Source organism: Staurois parvus, unplaced genomic scaffold, assembly GCF_062004578.1.
Source record: "Staurois parvus isolate SC_StPar_1 unplaced genomic scaffold, SC_StPar_1.0 ptg000517l, whole genome shotgun sequence".
NCBI classification, from domain to species: domain Eukaryota; kingdom Metazoa; phylum Chordata; class Amphibia; order Anura; family Ranidae; genus Staurois; species Staurois parvus.
Window position 1 is genome coordinate 892,283 of NW_028318313.1, and position 26,711 is coordinate 918,993.

The following is a 26,711-nucleotide window of genomic DNA, read 5'->3' on the forward strand; positions in this document are numbered from 1 at the left end:
TAGAAACAAACGTTATTATTGCAGAGGATATAGAGGTTGGATGAAAAGTGCCTAACTAGTATAATTTAATGGAGGTCTATATCGATTAAAAAGGGGAGCTGATTATGCTTCTGAAAGATGCCCAGTTTCACAATGGTCATAATAAAAAATCATAAAAAGCATCACTCATATTGAGACTACTCATGATGTGTTGTGTAATATCTGGAACTGCTGGATATGCATGATTTTGCCACAGTGATTGCTGCCTCCTAAAGTTATGATATTACTGGTCAATCAGTTGGTTAATGACTAATCTAAAAAGAAGAGGTTCCATATTGGAGACACGCAATGTATTTGCATAAATAGAGACCCCTGGGACTGTAGGAAGAAACCTTACACATCCTTATCAATAATGTTCTTAAACTTTGTTGGACAGTAGAGGCTCCAAGAGAGCTTACCTCCTTGTTTGTCTTTGGGTCATAACATTGGGGGTAGTATTTGCCAGCAACACAGACGAAAACGATTTGGGGGTAATTATTTCAGATAAGTAATGAGCAAACAGTGTGGCCAGGCAGTGGGAAAAGTGAATAGAATTCTAGGATGCTTTACCAGCAGGAGGAAAGAGGTCTTGATTCCTCTATATAGATTTTTAGTTAAGGCTGGTACACATTGGGTGAATATCGGCCCGTATCGGCCAGTTCTGCAGAGACCAGCCAACATTCAACTTGTGTGTAAAGCAGCCTGTCCGACAGAAACCAGCCTAACATCCGGCTTCTGTCGAACGGGCATGCAGGCAAAGCAGCCGAGCACCATCCAGTCATTGGCTGTGATCACTGATCAGTGTGTCCTAGCAAGGGGGCAGAATAGCACAGCAGGGGAGATCGCTGTACTAACAACAAGTTTTTTTTCATTGAATCCATTGGGTTTAACTAAAAAAACTGATTATATGTACCAGGCTTTATTCCTCACTCAGAATGTCCAATTCTGGAAACGTCACTTACAAAAAGATATTGATAAGATAAAACGAGTCCAGAGATGGGTAAAAAAAATGGCGAAAGGTCTGGGGGATAAAACATAACAGGAGAGACTTCAGGTACTTAAAGTAGTTGTAAAGGGTGAAGGTTTTTTACCGTCATGCATAGATGCATGAAGGCAAAAAAAAACCTTCAGTTTGCAGCTCCCCCCACAGCCCCCCCAATACTTACCTGAGCCTGAGTGTCTCTCCCTCCTGATTGGCTAAGAAACAGCCATGGACTCCTAATGCTGTCAGTCACATCCAGTGAGGAGGGAGCGGGGGCAGGACTGAGCCACCCTCTGTGTGTTCCATAGACACACAGAGGCAGCTCAGGAGCAAGTACACATGAGTGCCCCCAGAGCAAGCAGCTTGCTGTGGGTCTACTTAGTGGGGAGGGAGGCGCCAGAAGCGCCGGCAGGGGACCCAAGAAGAGAAGGATCGGGACTGTTCTGTGCAAAACCTTTGCACAGAGCAGGTATATATGACATATTTGTTATTTTAAAGAAAAACAGAAGAACCTTTATAACCACTTGAATTTGTTCAGTCTGAAGGAAAGAAGGGGAAGGGGAGACATGAGTGAAACCTTTAAATACATCAAGGGGGTTGTGATGGACTTCCTGGCACCCCACAGGGTACTTTCACCAGAGAACTGCTTCTTCGTCACTGGAACACATAAACAACGTATTACAGCTTGGAATTGCACCCAAGAATTAAACAACACTAGCTTAGGTGCAATTGGGCTGAGGAATCTGTCCCTGACAGGAGAAGACAGTGATTATCGCTAGATTATCAACTTGGTACATTCAGTCTGCCCATACACAGTTTGATTGTTGTTGCTGCTGAACTGCCTGAGATTTGTACTATCTGTGGCTGGCCTAACAGTACATCTAATGAACAGCTAGCAGCTAACAGTAACCTAATTAAACAATGATCTAATTAACAATAAGCTATTCAACAGCCAGGCACCCAGGCCAGTCAGGGAGCCCATCCCAGACAGTCTGGCAACCACAACCCTGAATATACAAAGTACATTACACATGCTGTCTTTCAGGTGTCTGGCTTTCACTTGTGTAATCTGTCCATTAGAAAATCCATCATAAGACAAAACTCCTACAATATTCCAACAGTCTGAAAAAGTGGAATTCATTTATCTTCATAGATTTCTTGAGGGAGATGGTTGATAAATATTTCTGTCCCAAGTGGAGGAGTTTCTCCAATCCAGTCTGCAGGGGGGCCACCACATTTCCTCTGACTATTAACCTGTAAATATTAATATTACATGTTTTCATCCACTCCAGTAGGGAAGCTTTATTGTCTTTATTCAGAGAATCTATCCAAGCCTCGCTCTCAGCATTTATCACCTTGTTGTCCATCATTAGAGAATGGTCTGCTCTCTCCATGGGATCAGAGGCTGAACTGAGCTCTTTTCCATGCTCTGAGCGGGAGAAGCAGACAAACGCCCCGGTCTCCTCTATGGGCCATAATCAGGTAGGGTAGAAGGCTAACCCCTAGTCCCCACCGAAAGTCCCTCTCCCAGTTGGGTCTGTCAGAGGGGTGAATAAGGTTCAGGATGGCAATATTTTCAATATGAAGCCAAGATCGAGAACATGGGAACATGACCTCAAACTAAGAAGAGGAAAGATCAAAACTAATCTTAGAAAGTATTGTTTTAAAAACAAAAAATACAAAAATATGTATAATATAAATATAAAAAAATGGGGCAGACTCGATGGTCCACATTGTGTATTTTTGCTGTCACTTTTCTATGTTTCTACAAGGCAGCAAATTCTTAAAGGCCAACCCAATGCAAGGGCCAATGACTATTAGGAGCCAGTTCCCCTTCAGAAGGAAACAGATAAGGGCATACTGAGCTGCCATTGGTATGTCAATCATGGTGAAAGTCTCTGACAACACTTCTGACCCTATGTACCTAGAGAAGTAAGGAAAAAAACATGAAGTATAGCATGGAGATGATGATTTGGAATGGTAAATATACAGAGAGGCTGATTGGGAACAGTACAGAAAAGCAATGTCATAGCGGTAGCAAGAGTACATCACAAAAGATAAGTCAGGAGGCAAACGTTAAGAGACCTTGAAAAGTGATAGCATGATGACAGTTAAAACCAAGTCATGTAACTATATGAACTTCCTTTTTTTAATTGCATTTGTCTTTGTGTTCCTGATTCAGTTTACCCACCCACTTAAAGTAAAGCAATCTGATTTATTTAAGCTACTTCCAAGTGACTTGTTTATACTACAGTATGCACAGTATTAACTGTTTAGTAGTCATGAGATAAGTACTGAATCTTACTTAAAGCGCTGTTACGCCCAAAGACAAAATCTAATATATTGCAGTTTACCAATGTGGTGCCTGCATACTTTTTTTGGGAAGGGGGTGGGCTTTTTCCCTCTATTTTTGCCTGGTGAGCCAGCCACACTTGATCCAGTGACACACCTCTTGTCTTAGGGTGTCTCCACTCCACCGGAGGAGCAGCCGAGACACCTTTGGATAGCAGCATTGTCAGTCTTGGTAAACTGCAGTAAGCGATATTCTTGTTTTTTTTTTGCTTAACACTGCTTTAACGTTATTTTTAAAGAGGAACTACACTCTCCTCTTTACATTTTTTCCCCCTTCCTGCAGTTCTGTCTTGTGTAAACTGCTGCTGCATCCTAGCAAGCCAAGTCATACACTAACACCTTCTTTTCTGTTGTTATCAGAGGGCTGGGTTTCTCTTTCTGGTTCTTGCAGCCGGCCCTGATGATGTGCCATGTACAGTGTGGTAGGGAAATTGCCCAGTGCATGCAGAGATTGCTCAATGCCTCCTGGGATGCGTGACTTTGGGCAGAGTATGTCATTCTTGTCTTGGCAAGAGAAGCAGAAGTGTAGGGCCATGACCCACAAAAACACATCCACATTTTAAAAAAATGTTTATATCTAACTGTGCAACAGTGAAGGGGTAGGGGTGTCAGGAATAAACTGATGGGAAGTTATTGAAGAGGTTGGAGGTCCCCTTTAAGTGGAAGAATTGAGTTGAGTGTATAGGTGTATTTATATAGCCTCTTAAAAAGCTATTTACTGGAGACATTGTTTAAAGCATATACAGTACATTGGATCACTTTAATACATGTACATCTCAACCTTAAAAACACTGTAAATCCAGAAAAATACCTCTTGATCCTTTCAGAAATTCAGAAAACTGCTAACTGCTGCACTTAAAAGAAAAGTTTGGGATGTAAAAAAAACAAACATGCATACTCACCTAGGTGAATGCAATATTGGTCTCATAAATCAATGTGAATTGTTGTTGCGCTACTTGATGAAAAAGCAAATAAACACAGAATAGTATGCAGAGTGAAAATAAACCCCAGGTACATTAACAAAAAGTGGGGAAACAATGCGTGTAACAAAGAGCAGGGGTAAAAATGTGGCCAAAAAATGATAAATGCACACAATAATAGGTGTGCACTACTTAATATGCAATAAACAGAAATAAATAATGTGCAGAGTGAAAAATCTACCCCAGGTAAACCAATATATGCAACAAATGTGAAAAAACAATGATGAGTGTAGTAGATAGTAACTTAAGTAAAAATGTGGCCGAAAATCATAAATACATAATAAGAAGATGTGAACCAACAAGTGAATACGTGGTCAATAGATAAATAAAAATAGGTATAAATAATAGATACAAATAAAAAGATAAATAGTCCCAAAAAAACATCAAAAACAGTGAATCTTCAACACAAGCCATGAGACATCTGTGATCACTGCAAATGGGCAATCCTTCACCAGCTAGCGTGCGCACTTACCTTCCAACTGTGACCCACAAGCTGTCAAAAGGCATATGCATAAACTGATGATCTCAGTCAAGATGAATCCCAGTGGTAAACAAAGCAAGGACTCCTCTCCATGGCAAGCAAACCCCGGCGTAACTCAGATATCCTTAATAAGGGTATGACCATAGATCTCTTTCTCCTCCAATCTCCTCACATGAAAGATCAAGCAAGATAACTTCCCATAGTGTAGTAAGTTTTAAATGGACTTTATTGTAAAAAAGGCACAGAGAACCAACTCACATGTAAAAATGGGGTCTGCAGACCCATACAGGCAATCACTGCAACAAAAAAACTGCAGGGTGTATGTGGCTGGGAGTACCAAGATGGCAGCTGCCGTCCTTACTAGAAATTACGTCACCACGCTTCCATCCTACGCGTTATATCATGAGTCACGTGACTTCATTGGGGCCCTGAGCTACAGGTAAGGGGTCTGGTTTGGCATACAGATGCGAAAGGAAGTCCACGACGCGTGAGGCGATCTGCTGGGAATTGGAAGTACAACCCCCCTGCAGGGAACCGCAACTGGACCGAGTTATCGGGTTTCCCCACAGAATTGAGTTTCCTGGCTAGCATCGGACCCGATTTATTAGCACAGGTATAAAACTTATGTTTGGTCCAACACAACGCCCGTTCAGCCTCCGAAGAAGAAAGTAAGTCCAGTTCTGCAGCCAGAGTGTCTCGTGTACGTTTATGAGCCGCGGACGGGTACGACTTCCACTGAGCATACGCTGAGGCCAGAAGGGAGTGAAGTTCAAAAAGGCGACGCTCTCGTTCCCGCTTCTGAGCTGCTGGCAGCTGTATAATGTGGCCCCACACCGTAGCTTTATGCTCCTCCCACAGGGGCACCGCCGAAGAAACAGATCCTGAGTTGTCCGCAAAATATGTCCGTATAAAAGATTCAATTTGTTGACAGGTGACCTGAGTGGTCAATAAAGGCTAATTAATACTCCATTGAAAGGATCGCCGTGCGAAAAGTAGAACCAGGGGATCATGGTCCGACTAGGGTGAGGAACAAATAGATATCCGCCTGAACTAAAGGAAGCTGTTGCACCTTGGTCAATTCTGCAGAAACTGTCATGAGGATTGGATTAGAACATGAAATCACGCTCTGTAGGGTGAAGTTCCCTCCAAACGTCTACCAGCCCTGCAGACTGCAGGAGCGAGCGCGTGTGTTCCTCCTGTACCAAGTTGTGGGAAGGGGTCGTCCCCCGAGCACAGCACCTATCTAGAACGAAATCCAAGGTAACATTCAAATCCCCCAAAAGAAGAAGGCGGCCCTTGGAATGTTGGGAAATGATAGAACAAAGATGTGAGTAAAATTTGTGCTGAAACGATTAGGGGCATAATAGGAGACAAAGGTGACCTCCTGGTCCCAAAGGGTACCCTGGAAGAGTAGATACCTGCCCGTAGGATCCGCTATATTCTGGACACAGGTGAAGGGCAGATTGCGTTTGAAGGGTATCAGAACACCCTGTCGTTTCTCAGGAGCCGAGGTCGTGTAAAAAGTGGGGTAATGAGGCAAAACATACCGTGGGGTAGAGGACTGGGAAAACCTGGTTTCCTGCAGGCACAACACGTCAATGTGCTGCGACTTAAGGTGATGAAAGACTTTAGACCACTTCTGAAGTGAATTGAAACCTTGTACATTTTGTGAATGTACTTTCAAAAGGGGTGAAGCCATGGCGGGATCAGTGTAATCTGCTCAGCAGAAAAGGCATAGGTCAGCCGACAATTTCCACTCCTGAGGACAACCAGTCCATGGTGTCCCGAAACCTTGCATAAAACAAGAACAGAAAAGAAAGCCAGGAAAAAGAAAAAGATAAGAAAAGCAAGAGAGAATGAAACACAAAGAATATGTACAATGGCAGAGCCATATCACCCCTATGTTGAAACGCATCCTACACTCAAAGGATACCGGTTTGGGGTGGCTCTACCACCGAACACATGGCTGCAAATGGATATATCAATAACATAGGCCCCCAGGGGGCAAGAAGGCAACAAACATAAAACAAGAAATCGTCAATAACATAGCGGAGGCCCTCTTCAATAGAAATAGGAGTCCCCAGGAAGTGGGACCCACCCATGGAAGCCCTTCCGCTGGAAACCCAACTAGGCGTAGGGACCCAACCCCCTCCAGGGGGGTGACTACAGGTCATAGTAGAACTCAACTGACGCAGTCCAGATGGTCCCCTGCCCTAGTACCCCAGCAAACCTGTCAGCATGTTACAGAGCAAGGTCCCACCCTAGCCAACCTCCCTCCCCAGAACCCGAGGGAATCATCAGCCCAAACCACCCCCACTAACCTGACCACCCTCACCCAGGACCCCCGGTATTCTGTAGTGATGAAAAGTCTTTGAGTTCAAGTCCATTAGGTGACCCCCTGCCCAAGGTGGGACTCAGGAGAAGTGGCCAGACAGAACCCAACCCTAAACCAATACTAAGACCGGGAAAGCCCAAGGCACAATGAGGAAGTCTTGGACACAGCTTCAGCCCGGTGAGGAGCAGGTTGGACTGGAGCGTAGGGGAGTCTGAGAGAGGGCCCTCTTCCGGCTGGATGTCATCTACCAGAGGCGACCCAGAGGTGGCAGCCCCATGTGCTGGACTCTGCGCAGGGCCTCACGACTGGATAAGGTGTAAGGATTCCATAAGAGATTGAGCTTCCTCTGGCGTGGCAACGGAGTGGCTGCGGCCCTGGTAGTCAAAGGTGAGGTGGAATGGAAAACCCCATGCGTATCTAATTCTACGATTCACCAGGACTGAAGTGAAGGGCTTCAGCTGGTGACGTTTCTGAAGAGTGGTCTGGGAGAGATCTGACAAAAGCTAGTAGCGATGCCCCTGGAAACTGAGGTCTGGGTTTTTCCTGGCCACCAAGAGAATAGTTTCCTTAGTGCGATAGTATGTGAACTTGATAATAATGTCTATTGGGGGCCCTTCTGACAGTCAGGAATCCAACGCTCAATGTATGCGGTCAAACTCGAGTCGGTCGATGGGAATGGCGGGAGTCAGCTTCTGGAACAGGGCAGTGGCGGTGGAAGTGAGCTCCATAATGCTTTCCGGAATACCCCGCAGGTGTAATTTACCAAGACGGGAACGGTTCTCGAAATCTTCCATCCGGAGTAGCGTATCAGCCAATTCTTTCTTAAGGTCGCTCAGATCCTGCTCATGATTTTCAATCACCATGACCGCAGCATCCAGTTTATATTCAAGATCGTTCGTACAGTTGCCCAGCTCCCTAATTTCTCTAGAGAGACACTCTACCGACTGGAAGTGGTGGAAGATAATTCTGTTTGCAGCATGGATTTAAACTGATCCAGGAGCTCAGCATCCAGAAGAGCCAGTGCAGGGGGCTGCAGGGTTGCCTCCAAAGCAGTATCTGTGTCATAGGCGGGATCCTGGTTATCCGCGGGTAGTGGCAGCGACGGGTCCAAAATTGAGGCCGGGGCTTCAGGGAGAACTGCCAGCGAGTAGGCCACAAGCTCCGCCGTGGATTGCTGAGCGCTGGAAGTGCAGGCGGCCCCCGTTTTATTCCCCATGGGTGCGAGTGTGTGGCAGCGATCCGTGGGAGGGTAGTAGGCGATCTGCTTACCCCCCTGGGAGCCGGCGGACCTGCCGATGTGTCTGGTGGGAAGGAGCACACTGATTATGCGGCCGTCTTTGGTCACTGCTCATGAGCGCCTCCCACATTCATTTATTTGGTTCATTATTTTGATTATAGTCAGGTGTTTGCAGCCACTAGGTGGGGTTCTCAGCCATCTGGCAGCGCAGCAGTTTTTTTCCCTTCTTTTTTTTTAATATCGGCCTGATGCTGCATCTGTCCCCCGCCACCTCTAAGACTGGGAATTGAGCGATCAAAGACCGGTGATCACTCAGTTCTCAATCTTCAGTGAGCAGAGAGCAGGTTACTGTCAGTCGCTGGCTGTCTGCTCTGTCCCTCCAGGCCTGAAGCACCAGGCTATGGAGAGGGTGGGAGCAGCTGGCTCAGGCTCTCAGCAGCGCACTTAGAGGATGAGCCAGTTGCTGGTCCAGGTATCACGGTGGCTCCCGACTTTGAAGTTGGGATCTCTTCAGAGCTTGGGCTGGCTCAGTGATGTCAGCCAACGGGTCACACGCGTGCAGAATTAAGTGCACTCCTGTGATCCATAGAAGTAGGGCCAAAAGAGCTTTGGCCCTACGTCTCTTTTAACACCAGTGTTATCAGCCTTGACAGGTTCCTCCCTGTGGACTACAGAACACTTCCTCATATGTTATATGTTATATAGATGAGAAGGGGTGGTGTTCTGTAGAACAATAGAGAAGTGTGCAGGTCTGACAAAGCTGATAAGGAAAAAAATCAGGTCTCCCCTGCCAGACGGGACTGCGCTATGTGACAGAGCTGTAAATATTTCAGGACTGGATTGAGAGGAATTCAAATCCTCTGACAGATACAACGGCACTCATATATGTATTTCTTTTGTGTATTTAGCTGCTTCTCTTCTGCTTAAAACCACCTGTCATACCTGAGCTTTCCACGTCTATCAACACATTATTAAATTCTGTCTATCAACCATAATTGTGGATATCAAATTGTGGAAATGTAAGCCTTCAAAATACCCTGCTGTCTATTCGGTAGACGTCTTTGTATTTTTTCCTAGAATACAGAAATATCAACCTCCTACTTATTTTCTACTATTTTCTGCTCCAAAAAATGTAAAAGTCATTAGTGAGTATTTCTTCTCATATTTACAAAAGACAGTTAATCTGATGTTTTCTTGTAAACTGTGGGCACGGATGACATCCACATCCTGTTACAGTCACACCCCACATCTGCACTTACTTTCCAGATTCTGTCTTAAAGCGAAAAAAAACAACCAAAAAACAAATTTTCCCCTGCAAGGTAATATCATAATATGCTAGTATGCATTGCATACTAGCACATTATGAACAACTTACCTGAAAACGAAGCCCTCCAGCGGCACTCTGTGACCACTGCAGAGGCTTCCATCTTCAACCGGTCCTTCTTCCAGGTTCCCAAGCTGTGGCGACTTGAATGGCCGAAGCCGTTATGGCGTCACTCCCATGGGAGCTATGGCTGCGGCACACAGCTCTGGAGGAACAGGACGGGTATGTGTTCCTTCAGAGCACATGTGCCAGTGATATCACCGGCTACCGCTCACTAGAATATCTCCTAAACGGTGCACGTTTAGGAGATTTTCATTTTACCTACATGTAAGCTTAATTATAAAATATAAATTATAAAAGTATAAAACATGAGTTTACTTCCACTTGAAAAGAAGAAATATGCAAAGTTACTGGTATGTAATGCCAGGTACACACTAGTTTTTGCTGGGCTGAATAAAAAAAAAAGCTGAGGAGCCCGGGAAGAGGTTGCTATGCTAACAATTCAATGTTAGTACAGCGATCTCCCCGCTGAGCTATTGTGTTCGCGCTGATGGGATGCCAATCAACAGATGTCTTTCTGGCATGCTCATTCGATATTTGGCCCTTGTGTACCAGGCTTAAAGCAATCACATACAGGATGAGAAGCTAGCACTTTACATTAGATGAAGCATTCTCAACCAGGATTTCATGGAACCCTAGGGTTCCTCAAGATGTTGCTAGAGCCTTGAGCTGTGGCTGATTGACCTCCTATCTGATGGTATCTGCCTAGTTCCGAGTCCAATGCCACTTGACAGTGCCAGTAACATGACACCAATTACCTTTTTAGCTGTAAATCGCAGCCATGCTGACCACCACTGTAAGGGGCGTTTTTCTCACTGACCCCCAATGAGTTGATCTTAGAAGGGGTTTCCAAAGACCTGATAATTATTTTGAGGGCTCCTCTCAGGTAAAAAGGTTGAGAAAGGCTGCATTAGACAAACCTGCAGAGACCTGCACCATGTATGGGGGATGGATGAGTCCATGAATATCTGATGGGAACTCCGTTAGCCACAGTGGAAGGTGTTGTCATGAGTCTACTGAATATATAGGTGATCCATATTTGGTCGAGTGGCCCAACTGGTTTTCTTTGGCTTTACTCCTATAGCCATGTATAAAACCTACTAAACGATTGTACTATCATTTTACGATTGTGCAATCAGATTGTATAGTGTATGGTTTAATTTATACATTTATCGTTTTACATTTATTCCGTTTAGGTCAGTTTATTATCCAGAATGTATTAATTTAATAAGGTTAATTATTATAGCTATTATTATTATAGCTGATTATAATATCTGCATTGTCTTACAATTGTCCAATCAGTTTGTATAATGTATGGTCCAAGTTACACACATCATTTTACTAGTTTTTTTTATATCTCTAATGCCATTGGGTCAGTTTTATTACCGAGAATGTATCATTAGTAGTGATAATGATTAGTATTGTCGTTAATACTATCAATATTATTAAGCGTTCTTGCATGGGAAGACCACTTACTGTTATCTCACATATGTATTCTTATTATTATAGCCAAATTTACCACCCTAACTCCTCCCACAGTTTTTACACTACATAGACAGTAATATACCGAAACGTGCGGATTGTTGCCGATTGGTGTGCTGTTACTTTGTGCAACGTTTCGCTGAATGGTTCACGAAATATCTGTGTTTTTGTGGTGAAATTGGTTCCATAGGAATGAATGGCGGAATGGTCAAAACTAGAGTGGGAGCTGACAAAAGCTAGAGTGTGAGCAGAAAAATCAGGACATGATTTCTAAACTGCCATCACTCCCTCATTTTCAAGCCCACCTACACAAATCTTATATCAAAACGTTCAGCTATCCCTGCTGCCACTACAAATGTCCACGGCTAAGCCATAGTCCTGATAGTTTTCACAATATGACCATTTGTTTGCAACTCACGCCGCCCATTGACATTCATTGAAACTCCACTCTAGCCACCTCAAATTTGAAGGGCAATTTCTAAACTGCGACTGTGCCTTCATTTTTAATATTTCAGAGACATACTGTGCATCAAAATGTAGGTCTGGGTCTTGTGATTCTTACAATATAAATCTCTTTGCTGTAGGATTTATAGTTTTTAAAACTACGACCATTTGAAGATGCCAGTGAAGTGAGCAATTTGGAGCAGTTTGTTTTTAACCGCTCTTCTCTGCCCTATTTGAAATCTAATTTTGAATTCGTGAGAGTTTGGCCAGCTTCTGGTTAAAGGTTTGGAAATAAGTTTTCTACAGTAGAGAGTATTTGAGGTGATAATGCTGCTAATGTTTTTATAAATGTATGTTTTAATGTAACTGTGAAGCACTTTGGGCAACAACATTGCAATTAAATGTGCTATATAAATAATTAAAAGTTGAAATGCATTTCTCACTCTATCAAGCTTGCCATGTGCACTTTTTAAATTTCATCAATCAATTGGTTAGTGTAATGTTTACTATCTTTACTCACTCCAAACACTCCACACAGTTACTCTGCCCAGTCCATAAAGTTACTCTGCCCAGTCCAACATTTTCACAGTTACATCAGCCACTCCAACCACACAACAGTTACTCAAGTCACTCCACCCAGTTACTCCGCCCACTCCACTTGTAGACTACTGGTGGAGGCAAGAACACTTCACACAATTTCCCCAGAAATTGTAGCTTTTCTAGTTAATACTGTTATTTTTAGATTATTATTATTCATATTAATAGTAACAATAATAAAAATAATAATATACTATTAATTTGCATATATATATATCTCTTTTAATTATGTAATTAATTAATTTATTTATTCTTAATTGTTTTGTACAATCAGATTGTATAACATATAGTCCAATTTATACACACACCGGTTTAGAGAGTTTTTACCCAATTTTAATTTTTTTTATTTTTCCACATTCTTATTAGGTTAACATATCACACACAATGTATAATTTTAATAATAGCTATTACTATTATTATTGTTATTAATATTATCATTATTATTTTCTCAGCACCGATACTCTCATGTTTGTTCGGCACTCATGTTCTCCTTTTTTGTGCAATTATTTGGACACTCTTATTACTATTGACTGTTTGGTTTTAATTATCACCTCATGGAGGGTATATTGATATGAAAATCTTATGTTCTTTTTAGCCCCAATGAAGGCACCTAGAGGCCCATAACGTGTTGGATACATTTGGAATTGTACCCCTAACTTTAATGGAATAAAGTTGTATCTGAACCCCTTAGCAGTGGTCTGACGCTTCAATTTCCACTCTTTTTATAAAACCTACTAAAGACACTCTACAAAAAATAGAGTACAACAGGTCAGATGAGTTCAGTAATGTTTTGCTTTTCATCCATTACACAGTCAACACCTTACAAGAAGTACTATTGTTTTAAAAGGATTATGGCGCAATAGCAGTTTCCTTGTCAGCCTATGGAGTTTGGATCTGGCAAACTCATTAACTGTCACAGAGAACATATGCATGCTTATACTTTTCAGAGGTCCGATATTGTTCTATGTACAATCCTTGTTTTATTGATTGCATGTAATATTCTAATTTTCTGAGATTGTGGATTTGGGGTTTTCATGAGCTGTAAGCCATAATCATCACAATTATGACAAATCACGGCTTGAACTATCTTGCTTTGCATGTAATGAGTCTATCTCATATATTAGTTTCACCTTTTAAGCTGCATTACTGAAATAAATGAACTTTTGCACAATATTCTAATTTTTCGAGTTTCACCTGTACATTGTTTTTAGCAGCCTTTCCAATGCAAGTGAAAAAAGCAGAACTGAGTAGGAATATTATGTGATAAGTTGACATTACTTCCCATGAAGGTCTCATATGCAAAAATACTTTAATACATTCAGTCGATCCAGTTCTGAGAGTTGCACAGCTCTGCTACTCACCCAGCCCTGTGTGGCAGGGGAGGGGAGCTGAGCTTGCTGTGTTCAGTAAGGCTAATCTTCTTCTATCCCTTTTTTCTGAACTTATAAGGGAGAAGTGGTCAGCTCTCTGTCACTCTGCTCTCTTCTTCTATCAGCATGTTCATTGCACTGTAGCACAACTACAGCTGCTGCTCCGCCTCCCTCAGACTGAACTGACAAACACAGAACTGTATTAATCCAATTCTTTAATCTGCCTGAAGTAAAATGTTAGGAATTCAGGAAGGGACATGGTTTTAAAGTCATCAAATTGTTTGTTAATTATATCACTTGCAGCTTTACCAGTCAACCAAAAAATAGTTTCAAGAAGCTAGAAAACAATTAGGCCCCTTTCACACGAACATTCTGATCTGGTCAGCCTGTCCATTTTTCATGTGGACTCGATCGGAACCTCCATTCTCCTCTATGGAGTGGCAGGTGTAAACTGACATATGTCCATTTACACCCAGTTACATCCCATCGAATCTGCTAAAAACAGACAGAAGGTGATCCATTCCCCTTCGGTTTATCGGATTGGATGACAGCTGGGTGTAAACGGACAGGCGGTCCATCTATGTCTGACTGCCCATAGAGGAGAGCAAGCTGGGTCCGTGTCAGCAGACGTGGACCTGTCATCCGCCTGCTCAGTGGGGATCAGCAGACAGATCCCCTGCTGAGCAAGCGGATTGCAGCCAGAGTCCGCCCCGTGTGAAAGAACCCTAACAATCCACAGAAAAGCTTGGGTACTTTTTTGTGTGTTTATGTTTAGCTGGCTGAAGGCCATAAGAAAGCAGTAAAAGTCCAAACATCTCCAGTAGGACACGGCTGATTTGTAGGGATTTACTTTTGTTTTCCTCATTCCTTCTTTCTATCACAGAATTGTTCACATATTACCTATTGCGATGACAATGAGTCATGTATTTGACTCCTTTGCCCTAAGATACAGTAGTTGTATTGTATAACCTGCCTTGAATGTGCTTCAAGTTCATGCCCTGGAAAAAAGAACAAAACAGTATATTCAGTACATTTCTGCAGAACATTGACATTGTTAATTCATTCACTGATCCTGGTCATATCTGACTGTTCACACACTAAGCAATCAAAATCTGATGAGTCCCTGAACCCTCCTGTCCCTCTCCATGTTGTGTCATATTACCGCTCTGAGGATCCTGTTCCCTTGCCGTGCTTTATTGTTGCCCTTTGGACTGTTGCCCTTTTGCTATGCCATATTTCCTCTCCATGGACACCTAACCTTTACTGTGCTCGTTATTGCCCAGAGGATCATCTCCCCTCGTTGGTCTTTTAACTGCCCATGAACTGTTCATCCATGTTGTGCACATTGGTACTCCGTGGACTGTCTCCCTGTGGTGTGTCCTAACGCCATCCCACGTACACCCCAGTTCCTCAATAAATGTGCGCTCACTTTCTGCACTCCTAGTCACTACCTTATGTTTTCTTTTTTTGAAGTGTCACATATTGATCTTCTTTCCTATTATCTATTAATTGTGAGGTGTAATGGCTATGAATGCCAAAATGGTGAACATGAAAAAACATGGTAATAATCATTTGTGCTTGATGACAATTAGGATATCGCTCCTTGCTCCCTACATCACTTGGGATCTCCATGAAGTTAATCATACCCATGAAAAATTACGTGCAACCAAAATATGACGTTGAAAAGGGCTAGAACAGTTGTCAAGGTTTTATACACCTGGAATAAGTATGTAAAATGGGATTTTAGGTTTCTAAGACTTAAAGTAGAACTATAAGCAAAATTTTTTTAAAATTTTCAATAGAGTAAGGGAGGGTTATAACACCTGTCAGATATTTTTTCACTATCTGTGTCCCATTTCAGAGATTTCCCTTTACTTCCTGTGCCATAGCCAAACAGGCAGTGAGAGGAAATCCCTAAAAATTAAGGACATTTCTTGGGGACCCCCAGGTCACCAGAACTAGTGTCCCCATTGGAAGATTTCCCCTCTATTACTTTTCTGGGAACAACCCAAAATTTGTGGTTTTCTTTTACTTTCACTGTCAATGATAATGGTAAACAAGACAAATAGAGAGGGTGAAACTCCCTAACAGGGGCACAGACCAAAATATAAAGCTAACAGATGTTAATCCCTCTCCACTCTATCCAAAACTAAAAAAACTAAAAAAACATTTTGCCTTTAGTTATATTTTAAAGCACAGTTCCACCAAAAAGGGGAATTTCTGCATTAAAGATTGGTCCCTTGCACCCCATTAAGGATTGGCACCTTTGGGAAGCAGGGGCTGCGGGTACCCGAAATTGACAGGTACACGCTCCAACTTCTGCTGCGATCGCCTAGGCACCCTAGTGCTTACAAAACACAGAACTCTGTGTACAAGGAGCAGCAATCTGGCTGTTTATTCTCCCTGCTAAGCATCCATATAGTAAAGTAAAAGCGTATTATACACATTATGCATTGTTAGGTACACAGTTAACCCTTTGATTGCCCCTAGATGTTAACCCCTTTCAAGCTAGTGTCATTAGTAGAGTGTCAGTGTAAAGTATTACCACTGATCACTGTATTAATGTTACTATTGATGTCAGTTAGTGTACCTCCCAGCCAGCCAGTCCCACTATAAGTCTCTGAACACCGCCATTACTAGTATAGTGTCATAGCTGAGAAATTCCAGTACACAGTATATACCATAGTTTGTAAACGGTATAGGTTTTGCACAAACCAATTAATATACACTTATTGAGATTTTGTTTACCAAAGACATGTAGCAGAATACATTTTGGTCTAAATGTATAAATAAACTTGACTTTTTGATTTTTTTAAATTAGATATGTGTTATAACAGAAAGTAGAAAATATCTTTTTTTTTCCTCAAAATTTTCAGTCTTTTTTCATTTATATCGCAAAAAATAAAAACCCAGTGGTGATCAAATACCACAAAAAGAAAGCTCTATTTGTGTGGAAAAATAATATAAATTTCACTTCTGTACAGTGTTGCATGACCGCACAATTGCCAGTTAAATTAGCGCAGTGCTGAATAGCATAAAAATGCCCTGGTCATGAAGAGGGTAATACTTTCTGGAGCTCAAGTGATTAAATAATCTATTATTGCAGAACATAAAGTTTATGTGGCACATTGCAGAATGTTTCCTGAGACCAGAACATTATTTCAAGGGTTCCTCTTTGTTGAAAAGTTTAAGAAAGGCTGCTCTATGTCTTTTCTCTGAATAATACAATTTCCTGTTTCCTTGTTGAAGTGAAGCAGAAAAGCACATGTGAACTGTGCACTGTCTGTTCTAACATATTTACATTTAACCAGATGTGTTATTTGTCTGTGTAGACATCCAAAAACCCTGAGACAGCTACTTCTGGGTGCCACCACCTTGGATGTGATGTCAGCAGTGTTCCTCCTCTAGTAGCTACTTAAAGCGGAGTTCCACCCAAAAGTTTAAAGATTGGTCCCCCGCTCCCCATTAAGGATTGGCACCTTTGGGCAGTGGGGGGAGGGGTACCCGAATTTAACAGGTAACCGCTCCCACTTCTGCTGCGATCGCCTAGTCCTCCTACCTTCCCTCTCCGAAGTCTTGTGGGACATGTGACAGGTCCCAGAAGACGATGGGGCCATTCAAGAAGCGCAGCGCTACTCGCACATGTGCAGTGGGTACCCGGCTGTGAAGCCGCAAGCTGACACAGCCGGGTGCCCACACTGAAGGTGACGGTGCCTGGAATACAGGACGGCTGGTGAAACGGGCTGCGGCGGGGGCAACGTGGGACAGGTGAGTGGATGTTTTTTAAAAGTCATCAGCTACAGTTTTTTAGCTGCTGACTTTTATTTTTTTACAGAGTGAGTGGAACTCCGCTTTAAAGCTTATGTAGGTAGGCAAAGGGGGGGGAGAGGAGCTGGACCAGCACAGACAATATTTAGAGACTGCCAGAAGAGGAGAGGGCTATGATGTGCAAGGATTGAAGGGCCCGTGTTAGGGAATTGACTATCCAGGAGTAGTCAAATTTTCTAGCACGTTTAAAGGCACATTGCAAATGAATACAAAATCACTTTTTGAAAAGGATAAACACCGCAAGTAAGTAATTAAAGTATTTATTTATTTCTGTGCTTTTGCCTGCAGCTTTTTTTAAATAGTGACAGAGTCTCTTCAGGACAGTCCGTTCATTTTAAAAAGATTGCCAGCACACCAGAACAGACAAAATTAAAATCAATGGAGCATTTTTTTTTTACATCGCCCACAGGACTTATTGTACATTTTGGTGCACTGCACACATATGAGTCAGAGCTGTGCATTGGGTGGCTTTGAAAATGAATTAGCAAATGCAGGTGACATGCATTCATAAGCATTTTGGTAACGTGTGGAGAAGTGTGATTCAGCCCTCACTGGTATTTTTTTGGAACCTACTGCATTTTTAAAGCACTGAGCAAACTGTTGGCGCTATATAAATCCTGTATAATAATAATAATAATAAACAGAATATGAGCAAATGTGCAATTTTTTACGTTTTTATGGTTACTGTGATAATCCATCTCTCAGTTATGCCGGAGTCCCCCAAAAATGTTTCTACCGACTTTCAGCTTTAAGATGGTGGCATGCAGTGTTCTTGACCTTTTCCCATACTTTGCATTGAGGAAGAAGACTATAGCATTACTATTTTGCTTTAAGTAAACTCAGCCCCATGTACAAAAATTCATACGAGACAATTCCACCTCAACCTGATTTTCCAGTTACTGCAGTTCACGTGCGCACTAACAAAGCTGTCTGTGGGGTCTTTACACACTTCCTTCATCTCGTTAAACGTGCAAGGATCAAGAACGCCAACGTTTTCCTGTTTATTTGACATCCGAATGTTCATCCCAGTGAAAATGAGCGTCTTAAACAGGTTAGAAAAGTTATGATTCATATATGTGGAGAGAACGGCAGGGGCAGGTTTTACTGGATACATATTCTAGCTTTATATGGAACTGTATTAGACCATTTTATAGATTAACACTGCGGGTCTTTGTTTTCTTCTTTACCTGGTATCAGATCACCTGAAATTCACGCGGAGATCCACGTTTTCTCCAGTACAGATCTGGGGACATTGCTCATTTTCTATAAAACATGGGGAAATCATTATTGTAATTGTCATCATGGTCTGTTTGCAGCAACTAAATACATAATGGAGGTTTTGAAGCTTGAACCTTATACAAATGTATTTATAATAATTTATTTTATTACATTTTATTTTTTTATTATTAGTTTATTATTATTTACATTTTATTTATTACATTTATATTCAGGTATTTATAATGATGTCAGTGCAGCAAATGTACAAATACATACACTTACTAATGAATGATGTCTAATAAGCCAATCTTATGCGGTTTACATTTTCCAGCAGCCAGTATTCATTTCAATTCGCAGTAGGGATCTGGAGGATCAGTAAGGATTTATTCTGAATCTGACAAACTATTCAAAGTGGGCACAGGAAGCATAAAGGGTTCTTCTTTAGTAAATTCCACACACTGTTGTGTGTGCTCTGTGTCATATCAGCTTTCCGGTGATATTTTATTCAGTACAAACTAATAGAAATCTTAGGGCTCATGTACACGGGGCGTTTGAAAAACTCTTCTGACTGCTGGAAACTGACTGCTAAAAAACATAGGTTAAAAACGTCAATTTAGCTGCGTTTACCTATCGCGTTTATGCACGTTTGCGTTTATAAGCGTTTCTAAAAGATAACCTCGAGAGACCCTCCCAAATGCCCAGAATGCACTGAAAAATAGTAAATTCATTAAAAAAGGCTACTAAATACAGCATGAGTTCTTTTGTTAAGTCATGCTGTATTTTAGTAGTGAAAAACATGTGTTGATGTTTCAGCTGTCAGCGGGATTCCCCACTGACAGCTGACTGTAAAAAAAAGAATTGCCAGCAATTAAAAAATAATAAAAAACGGCGTGGGGTCCCCCCCTCCATCCATACCAGCCCTTCGGGTCTGGTATGGATATTGAGAAGAAGCCCCACGTCAAAATAAAAAAAAAATCCATACCAGACCCTTATCCGAGTATGCAGCCCTTCAGGTCAGGAAAGGGGGGGGGGAGGGCGCTCGTGAACCATACCAGGTCACATACCATCAACATGGGGGGGTGCTTTGGGGTAGGTGGGCTCCCCCCAAAGCACCTTATCCCCATGGGGACAAGGGCCTCTTCCCCACAACCCTGAGCTGTGGTTATGGGGGTCTGAGGGTGGGGGGCTTATCGGAATCTGTAAGCCCCCTTTAGCAAGGGGGCCTTCAGATCCCAGCCCCCCCATGAATGAGTATGGGGTGCATGGTACCGCTACCCATTCACAAAAAACAAGCTATAGTGTGAAAAAAGACAGGAGACATTCTTTGACAAGTCCTTTATTAAAAGAAGGAAAATGAAACAATGTCCCCCTACCCCAAAGCACCCCCTCCTTGTTGAGGGCATCTGGTCTGGTATGGTTCAGGAAGGGGGGAGGCACTTGCTCGCCCCCCCCCCTTTTCCTCACCTACCGGGCTGCATGCTCGGATAAGAGTCTGGTATGGATTTTGGTGGGGACTGTGATGATTACGGCGTCAGACCCCAGCCCTTCTCACCAAACGTGTGACCGAAGGACTAGCCAATCTAAAACCACGCTGTCACGTGCGTAACGCCACGCCCAGCCGCACCCTGCACAAAGATTTTCCAGCTAATGAACCACAATCTGTGTACTGGCATCCTGGGAGCGATTGTTACTGGGTCAGGTTAATTACACAATTAACCCTTTACACTACCACCACCTCCTTTTTGTACAGAGAAAGAGGAAACTCTGCAATATCAGCAATAACACTATGATGTTTGAATAATCGTCAGCATACCACTGTCACCGCAGGCAGCGATATACCGAAGTTTAAAACACACACACAGTAGCGCTTTTCAGAGGCAGGGATTCTTAGTTGCGTTAAAGAGCTTTAGAAACAGTTCAACACTTTCAGAAAATAAGATTTATTACTAAAAGGTCAAAAGGGTACAATAAAAATATTTACAGAAAAAGATGTAGCCAATATATATATAAATATACAGAAAGCAATAGCACAGCATAGAGATAACAGAAAGGAATTTAGATAGATAAAGTACTTGCCAGCCAGCCTTGGTTTAAGCAGCTTCCAGGTTTCAGAGCCAAAAGGATGCTTTTATCTCCCACTGTTAGTTCCGATGTAAAAAAGGGAAATTCTTCAACTTCTACACAACTCAGGTTAGCTTTTTCTAGCAACTTCACAGGGTGTCTCCCTGGAGCAGTAACCCAATCGCCTCATTTGGGGAGGGAGTTGTAGGTGGAGACCCAAGCTATGACCAAAAACTCTCATAGCTTATATTATGGTTCATAACTTATTTTCGGTGTATTTAACAGCCTTGCCACTAGTAGATTAATATGCAGATGCATCTGCTGAACGGTTAGATATGAAATATGAAATATCCGCTTGAATGGTTCAGGAGATATAATTTTCTGCTCTCCTGTATATGTCAGATAGGGGGTGTAATATACCAGGAGACTGGTCTTAAAGTGAGCCGTCCGAATATGAGCTCCATGTTTATGTAATTATGTCCTATTTCGAAGATATAAAATTATATGGATAATTGAGTTTTTAAATGTAAGTCTGTTTTTACGACCCCCTGGAATGTCTTTTGAAGCTCAGTGAGGGCTCGGTTTATGGCTTGACGAGCCCTTCGCCAGCAAGAGTTTCCTAGACAGAGGGGCACCAGCTAGTGAGGTTTATAGCCATGACGCCCTCCCAATGAGTTTGCTGTCTGTGATCTCTGTCATCAAACAGACCACATGTCACTCAACAGAGAGGGAGGGGGATGAGGAAAACTGATTTAGGAGTGAGAGATACAATATGGAGGGGTTTGGAGCAAAATGGATGATTGCGTCCATTTCTGTGTGCATGATTGCTACAAGGACCCCCACACCATTTTGTTTACATTTTGGGGTGGGGCTTCCCCTCAAAATCCATACCAGACCCCAAGGGCTTGGTATGGATGGGAGAGGGGGACCCCACGCCGTTTTTCAATTATTTTTTAATTACTGCCAATTCTTTTTTTTACATGCAGCTATCAGTGGGAACCCCGCTGACAGATGAAAAATGATGCATGCTTTTCACTACTAAACTTCTGCATGACTTGATAAAATAACTCATGCAGTATTTTAGTAGCCTTTTTAGTGGATTCAAATGGGTTTTTTTAAAAATGTTATGCGGTAAAATACAGCTTGGTGAATTGTGCCCTGGATATGGAGCAAAAAATGCGTCTAAACGCAAATGCACATAAACATGTTTAACCATGTTTACAAGCATTTCATCGCATTTACAAGCGTTTGACGTTTGAAATGCCGGTAAAATCTACTCCTCAACGTGATTTTGTTGCGTTCAGGAAAACGACTGTAAACTCAACTGCTTGTAAACTACTGTAAACGACGATGTGTACATGGACACATAGGAAAACATAAAGGAGAGTTCAGGGGCTGCTGAAATAATCACTCAACAGCTCCTGAACGTCAGTTTAGCAGTTGCAGTGTATATGAGCCCTTAGAGATATCTATCAGAGGGACTGGAAAGCAGCTTTGACATACCTAGCTTTTTTGTGGATGTCTTGCTTTTAGAAGCTCTGAGAAAAAGTAGTATGTTGTCTGTTGTCCCACCAACCTGAAAATCTGAAAAGACAGTTTTTAATGCACTGTGACTCTGAAGTGGCATGCAAACAAATTTTTTTTAACCTGGGAAGGGTTAGAAGGTGTGTCCCCCTGAATGATTTTGTCTTGCTTCCTGTGTTGTAGATACACTAAGTGAGTAGAAATAAATCTGGAGAGAGGTTCTAACAATTCCCCACAAAACAGGCTTTGGCTGGAGTTCTGTTTTAAAGTCTAACTGAAATTTCAGTTTAAATCAACTAAATACATTTTTCTTATGTGTACTGAAAAAAGTCTTAGGCCTCATTCACACCATACATGCAGAAAAACTGATGGAAACTGATGTGCAGATTTCACTTGCAGAGACATCAGTTTACATCAATTTTCATAGGCAAGTGGTTAAAAACAGCAACATCTTGACCAGAAAAGCCCTTCCCCTGCCAGCATGATGCAAAGAAGGACTGTTTACTTTGTGGAAGCCGTGGTCTCTCTGCAGAGTTTCAACATGTTCCCTCTTCAGTGATCATTATTGACTACAGAGATATAGATCTGAATCAGCAGGGAGAGCGTTGGATTTGTCAATTTACACATACATTCACATCAGTCCCTGCCCTCAAGGAGCTTACAACCTAAGGTCCCTAACTCATATACTAGGGCCAATTTAGACAGAATCCAGTTAACCTGCCAGCATGTCTTTGGTGTGTGGGATTAAACCAGAGTTCCTCGGAAGATCCCATACAGGCACAGGGAGAACATGAAAACTCTAGGCAGATAGTGCTGGGACTTGAACCAACAACCCTCCTGCTGCCAGGCAGAAGTGCTAACCACTAAGCCACTCTTCTGCCAATGATATATATTGTTTATATTGCTTACACAGTGTAAGAATTTTATTGGTAAATTCATTTTTACTAACAAACATCTGAGGGCCATCATAGAAGATTTCTTGTTAAGATTTTTAAACATGGTCCCACTTATTATGTACTTACTGATACGTGTGGAAGGGTCCAGTCATGATCTAAAATTGTTTGATGTGGGCCTATATTTTCTGTGTTATTGAGTCTTGCTCCAAACCTGCTGAACTATCCTTACTGGACTTTTAGCATGTTTTAGATTATGGAGAATTATGCAAAAAAACTTAAGACCACATAAGGAGGCCATGTCACCAACTTGCAGAGGGGGCGTCACCAACTGCTGGTAAAAGCGCAGAAAATTCAAGTGTTTTAAATGCTTTTTGCAGCTTCTCCTTTACATCATTATTTCTTACTTGTAATGTCACACCTTCTCTCTGTTTGCATGTCATAATCTTTTCCTCCTCTGGGATCGTCTAATTACTATCCGTGCTAACCATGTTCCTCCACCCATAAAAGACAAGTATAGCTAAAGCTTTTTTGTTCATACTTCTCTTCTGGGTCACAGGAGTGCACTTTTGCACTCCTGTGACCTAGAATCAGCCAACTGTGGACTGAAGCTCACTGTCAGCTGATGTCACAGAGCTGCACCAGGCTCTGGAAGGATCTGACTATATTGTTTGGATTCGCCCAGTTGCCTGATTGACAGCGGGCTCCATCTCTGTGTGTGTGTGGCTGAGAGTCAAAGTCAGCTACACCCGCCGTGTTCACAGCCCAGCGCTCCAATAAGCACTGGAGGGGCAGAACCCGTCTGATAGTCACCGATCTCCACTCCGAGAAGACTGACAACTGAACAATCCTTGGTCATATGATCTCTTGGTCTTAGAGCTGGTGGGGGACAGTTGCAGCATCGCAAGTATGGATATTTGTTTTTTTGTAAGTACCCCACACTTCTCCTTTAAGGTGGCTATAAATTGATATTAATTCAGCCTGGTGGCTGAAGAAAAAAATTGGAGAAATCCCATCTGCCGGGACATTGTATTCTGACAGGGAGACTTGCCGTAGTCAGAATACACTGATCAGAGGCTGCAACTGCTGATCAAGCTAAATTTTCCAACAGACCCCTTGGACAGAAGTTCAAATGATAGACTTTTGTCAAGCAGGGACAGCCACACTCTGATTGAAATTTGGTTGGTCCACTCCCTGCTGAACCGGCTGAATTTTCGATCTATGGCCAACTTTACCCTCAACCTCCCTACACAATGTTTTATGTAACTGTGAAGGTGAAGGAGAATACTATACGGTATATAGTGACAGCTCTGAGTCTGCTGGAGCTGCTGATATCACAGCCAAGATGGTGGTGCCCAGCAGCAGTCTCAGGGCTTTTGGATGGCCACACAAGGTAGACTTACAGGTAAATAATATGCATAAAATACTTAATATTTACATATAATTTTGTGAAAATTTTTTTTAAAATAATTAGTCTTGAAACTGGGTCTCTTATTTTGAGAGATATAAGAGGCTGAAGTAGTTATACCTTCATATTAGATCACCCTTGCATATTATGTTTATTATTGCTTCATAATGACCCTGTCAGGGATCGCGGCAACGAATGGCTCCGCGCATGCGCAGAGCGCTGATCCATTCTAGCCGGCGGACACTAGGACCTGGACGGCGGCGGCCGCGCATGCACACTCGCGATTGCAGCTGCTCACCTGGCACCAATGGCAGGGCAGGGCGCACTATTTAAACCTGCACTTACACTCATTGCTGTCTGCACTTACACTCATAATGGTCTTATTCCTGTGTTCCTGTAGTTATTATTATTATTATTATCCAGTATTTATAAAGCGCCAATGGTTCGCTCAGCGCTGTACATTACAAAGGGGGACAGAATATGTGACAGAACAATACCAATACAATGCAAAACATGAGGGGATCGAGGGCCCTGCTCTTTCGAGCTTACAATCTAGTTGAGATTCATTGCTGACCTGCCTGGACCTGACCTCTGCTGACTTATCCTGCTCTGACCCCTGGCTAGTTTGACCTCTCTTTTGGATACCCCTACCTGATCTGAACTACTGGTACCGACCCCGGCGAGTGACCTGACTATTCTTCTGCCTGCTGCTTTGTACTACACTGACCCCTCTGTTACCGACCTGGCCTGTTTGACCACGCTCATCCATCTATCTGGCACGGATCCAGCCATCCCTACTTCCACCTTCTGCCTCTTCACGTCAGGCTCTCCACCTGCACAGACCCCCGGCGGATTCCTCTACCCAGAGTTAGCAGCTGTGACCAGGGTCCTAGGTAAGTGTTTGGGGACAGGGAAGGAGGGGGCTGGGGCATTTTTCACCTTATTGCATGGAATGGATTTACTTAAAGAAAAAAAATTCATTTTCTACTAGTTTAAAGCAAGGTTCTGTGAATATGGTATTGCTAAGCTGAATTTCACATTGAATGTGGAGCAAGTTCATTTTTCTTGCTTATCTCAAACAACATGAGAACAGGAAATCCTCTCATTGCTTTTATCAGCGTTTACAGTCTTGTTTCAGGGTGCCAATTCATCCTTAAATTATTTTAAAACAATCAGGACCAACATCAGTTTACATAGACTGCTGTTATTGTCCTGGAGGGACATGCTTTTGTTAAAATCCTCAGTTCTTGTGCCCGGAAAAATGCTGACGTTTGGTGTAACAATACAAATTGTTCATTTTTATAGCACATTGTGTACCATGGATCCCTATAGAATTTATAGCAGTGACCTTGGGATTTACTGGCAACACTTACAAAAGGCAAATACACAGTTTTTTGAAGATCAATTAAATATTGAGAGTTGATGAAACGTAAAGAGTATATAAGCCCAGCATTTCATATCCCTGATATGTGCCTACTGTACCATGTGCTTACACTCACCATCCACTTTATTAGGTACACCTTGCTAGTGCCAAGAAGATATCCCCCACACCATCACCACCAGCCTGAACCATTGATACAAGGCAGGATGGATCCATGCTTTCATGTTGTTTATGTCAAATTCTGACCCTACCATCTGAATGTCGCAGCAACCAGTCTGCCCATTCTCCTGACATCAACACGGCATTTTCATACACACAACTGCCAATCCTTGGACATTTTCTCTTTTTCGGACCGTTCTCTGTAATCCCTAGAGATGGGTATGTGTGAAAATCAGCAGTTCTTGAAATACTCAGACCAGCCTGTCTGGCATCAACAACCATTTCATATTCAAATTTACTTTAACCCTCTTTCTTCACCATTCTGATGTTCAGTTTGAACTTCACCACATCTAGATGCCTAAATGCATTGAGTTGCTGCCATGTGATTGACTGATTAGCAATTTGTGTTACCATGCAATTGAACAGGTGTACCTAATAAAGTGGCCAGAGAGTGTATATGAAAGAAAGTATCCTGTTCTCTTTGCATTGCTTCCTTTGTGTGAAATATCGGGTGTTGTTGCCAGTCCCTCTGCGTTCCTATTAAACACTGACCACTCTAGGCATGAGAGCAGAGGGT

At 42.4% G+C, this 26,711-nt stretch overlaps 1 protein-coding gene across 3 annotated transcripts in view; it reads left to right on the forward strand.

Annotated features, from left to right (window-relative positions):
* TEC (tec protein tyrosine kinase) overlaps positions 1-26,711 on the forward strand; it is a 145,688-nt gene that overhangs the window by 20,737 nt on the left and 98,240 nt on the right. For 2 of the 3 annotated variants that reach the window (XM_089690117.1, XM_089690118.1), the window contains exon 1: positions 18,412-18,541. The exons of the other annotated variant lie outside the window; for it this stretch is intronic. In XM_089690117.1, coding sequence (XP_089546243.1) covers positions 18,507-18,541 — 35 coding nt within the window. In that variant the 5' untranslated portion in view covers positions 18,412-18,506. Of the gene's footprint in view, positions 1-18,411; positions 18,542-26,711 lie in introns of those variants that run through there. 3 annotated transcript variants of the gene reach the window in all.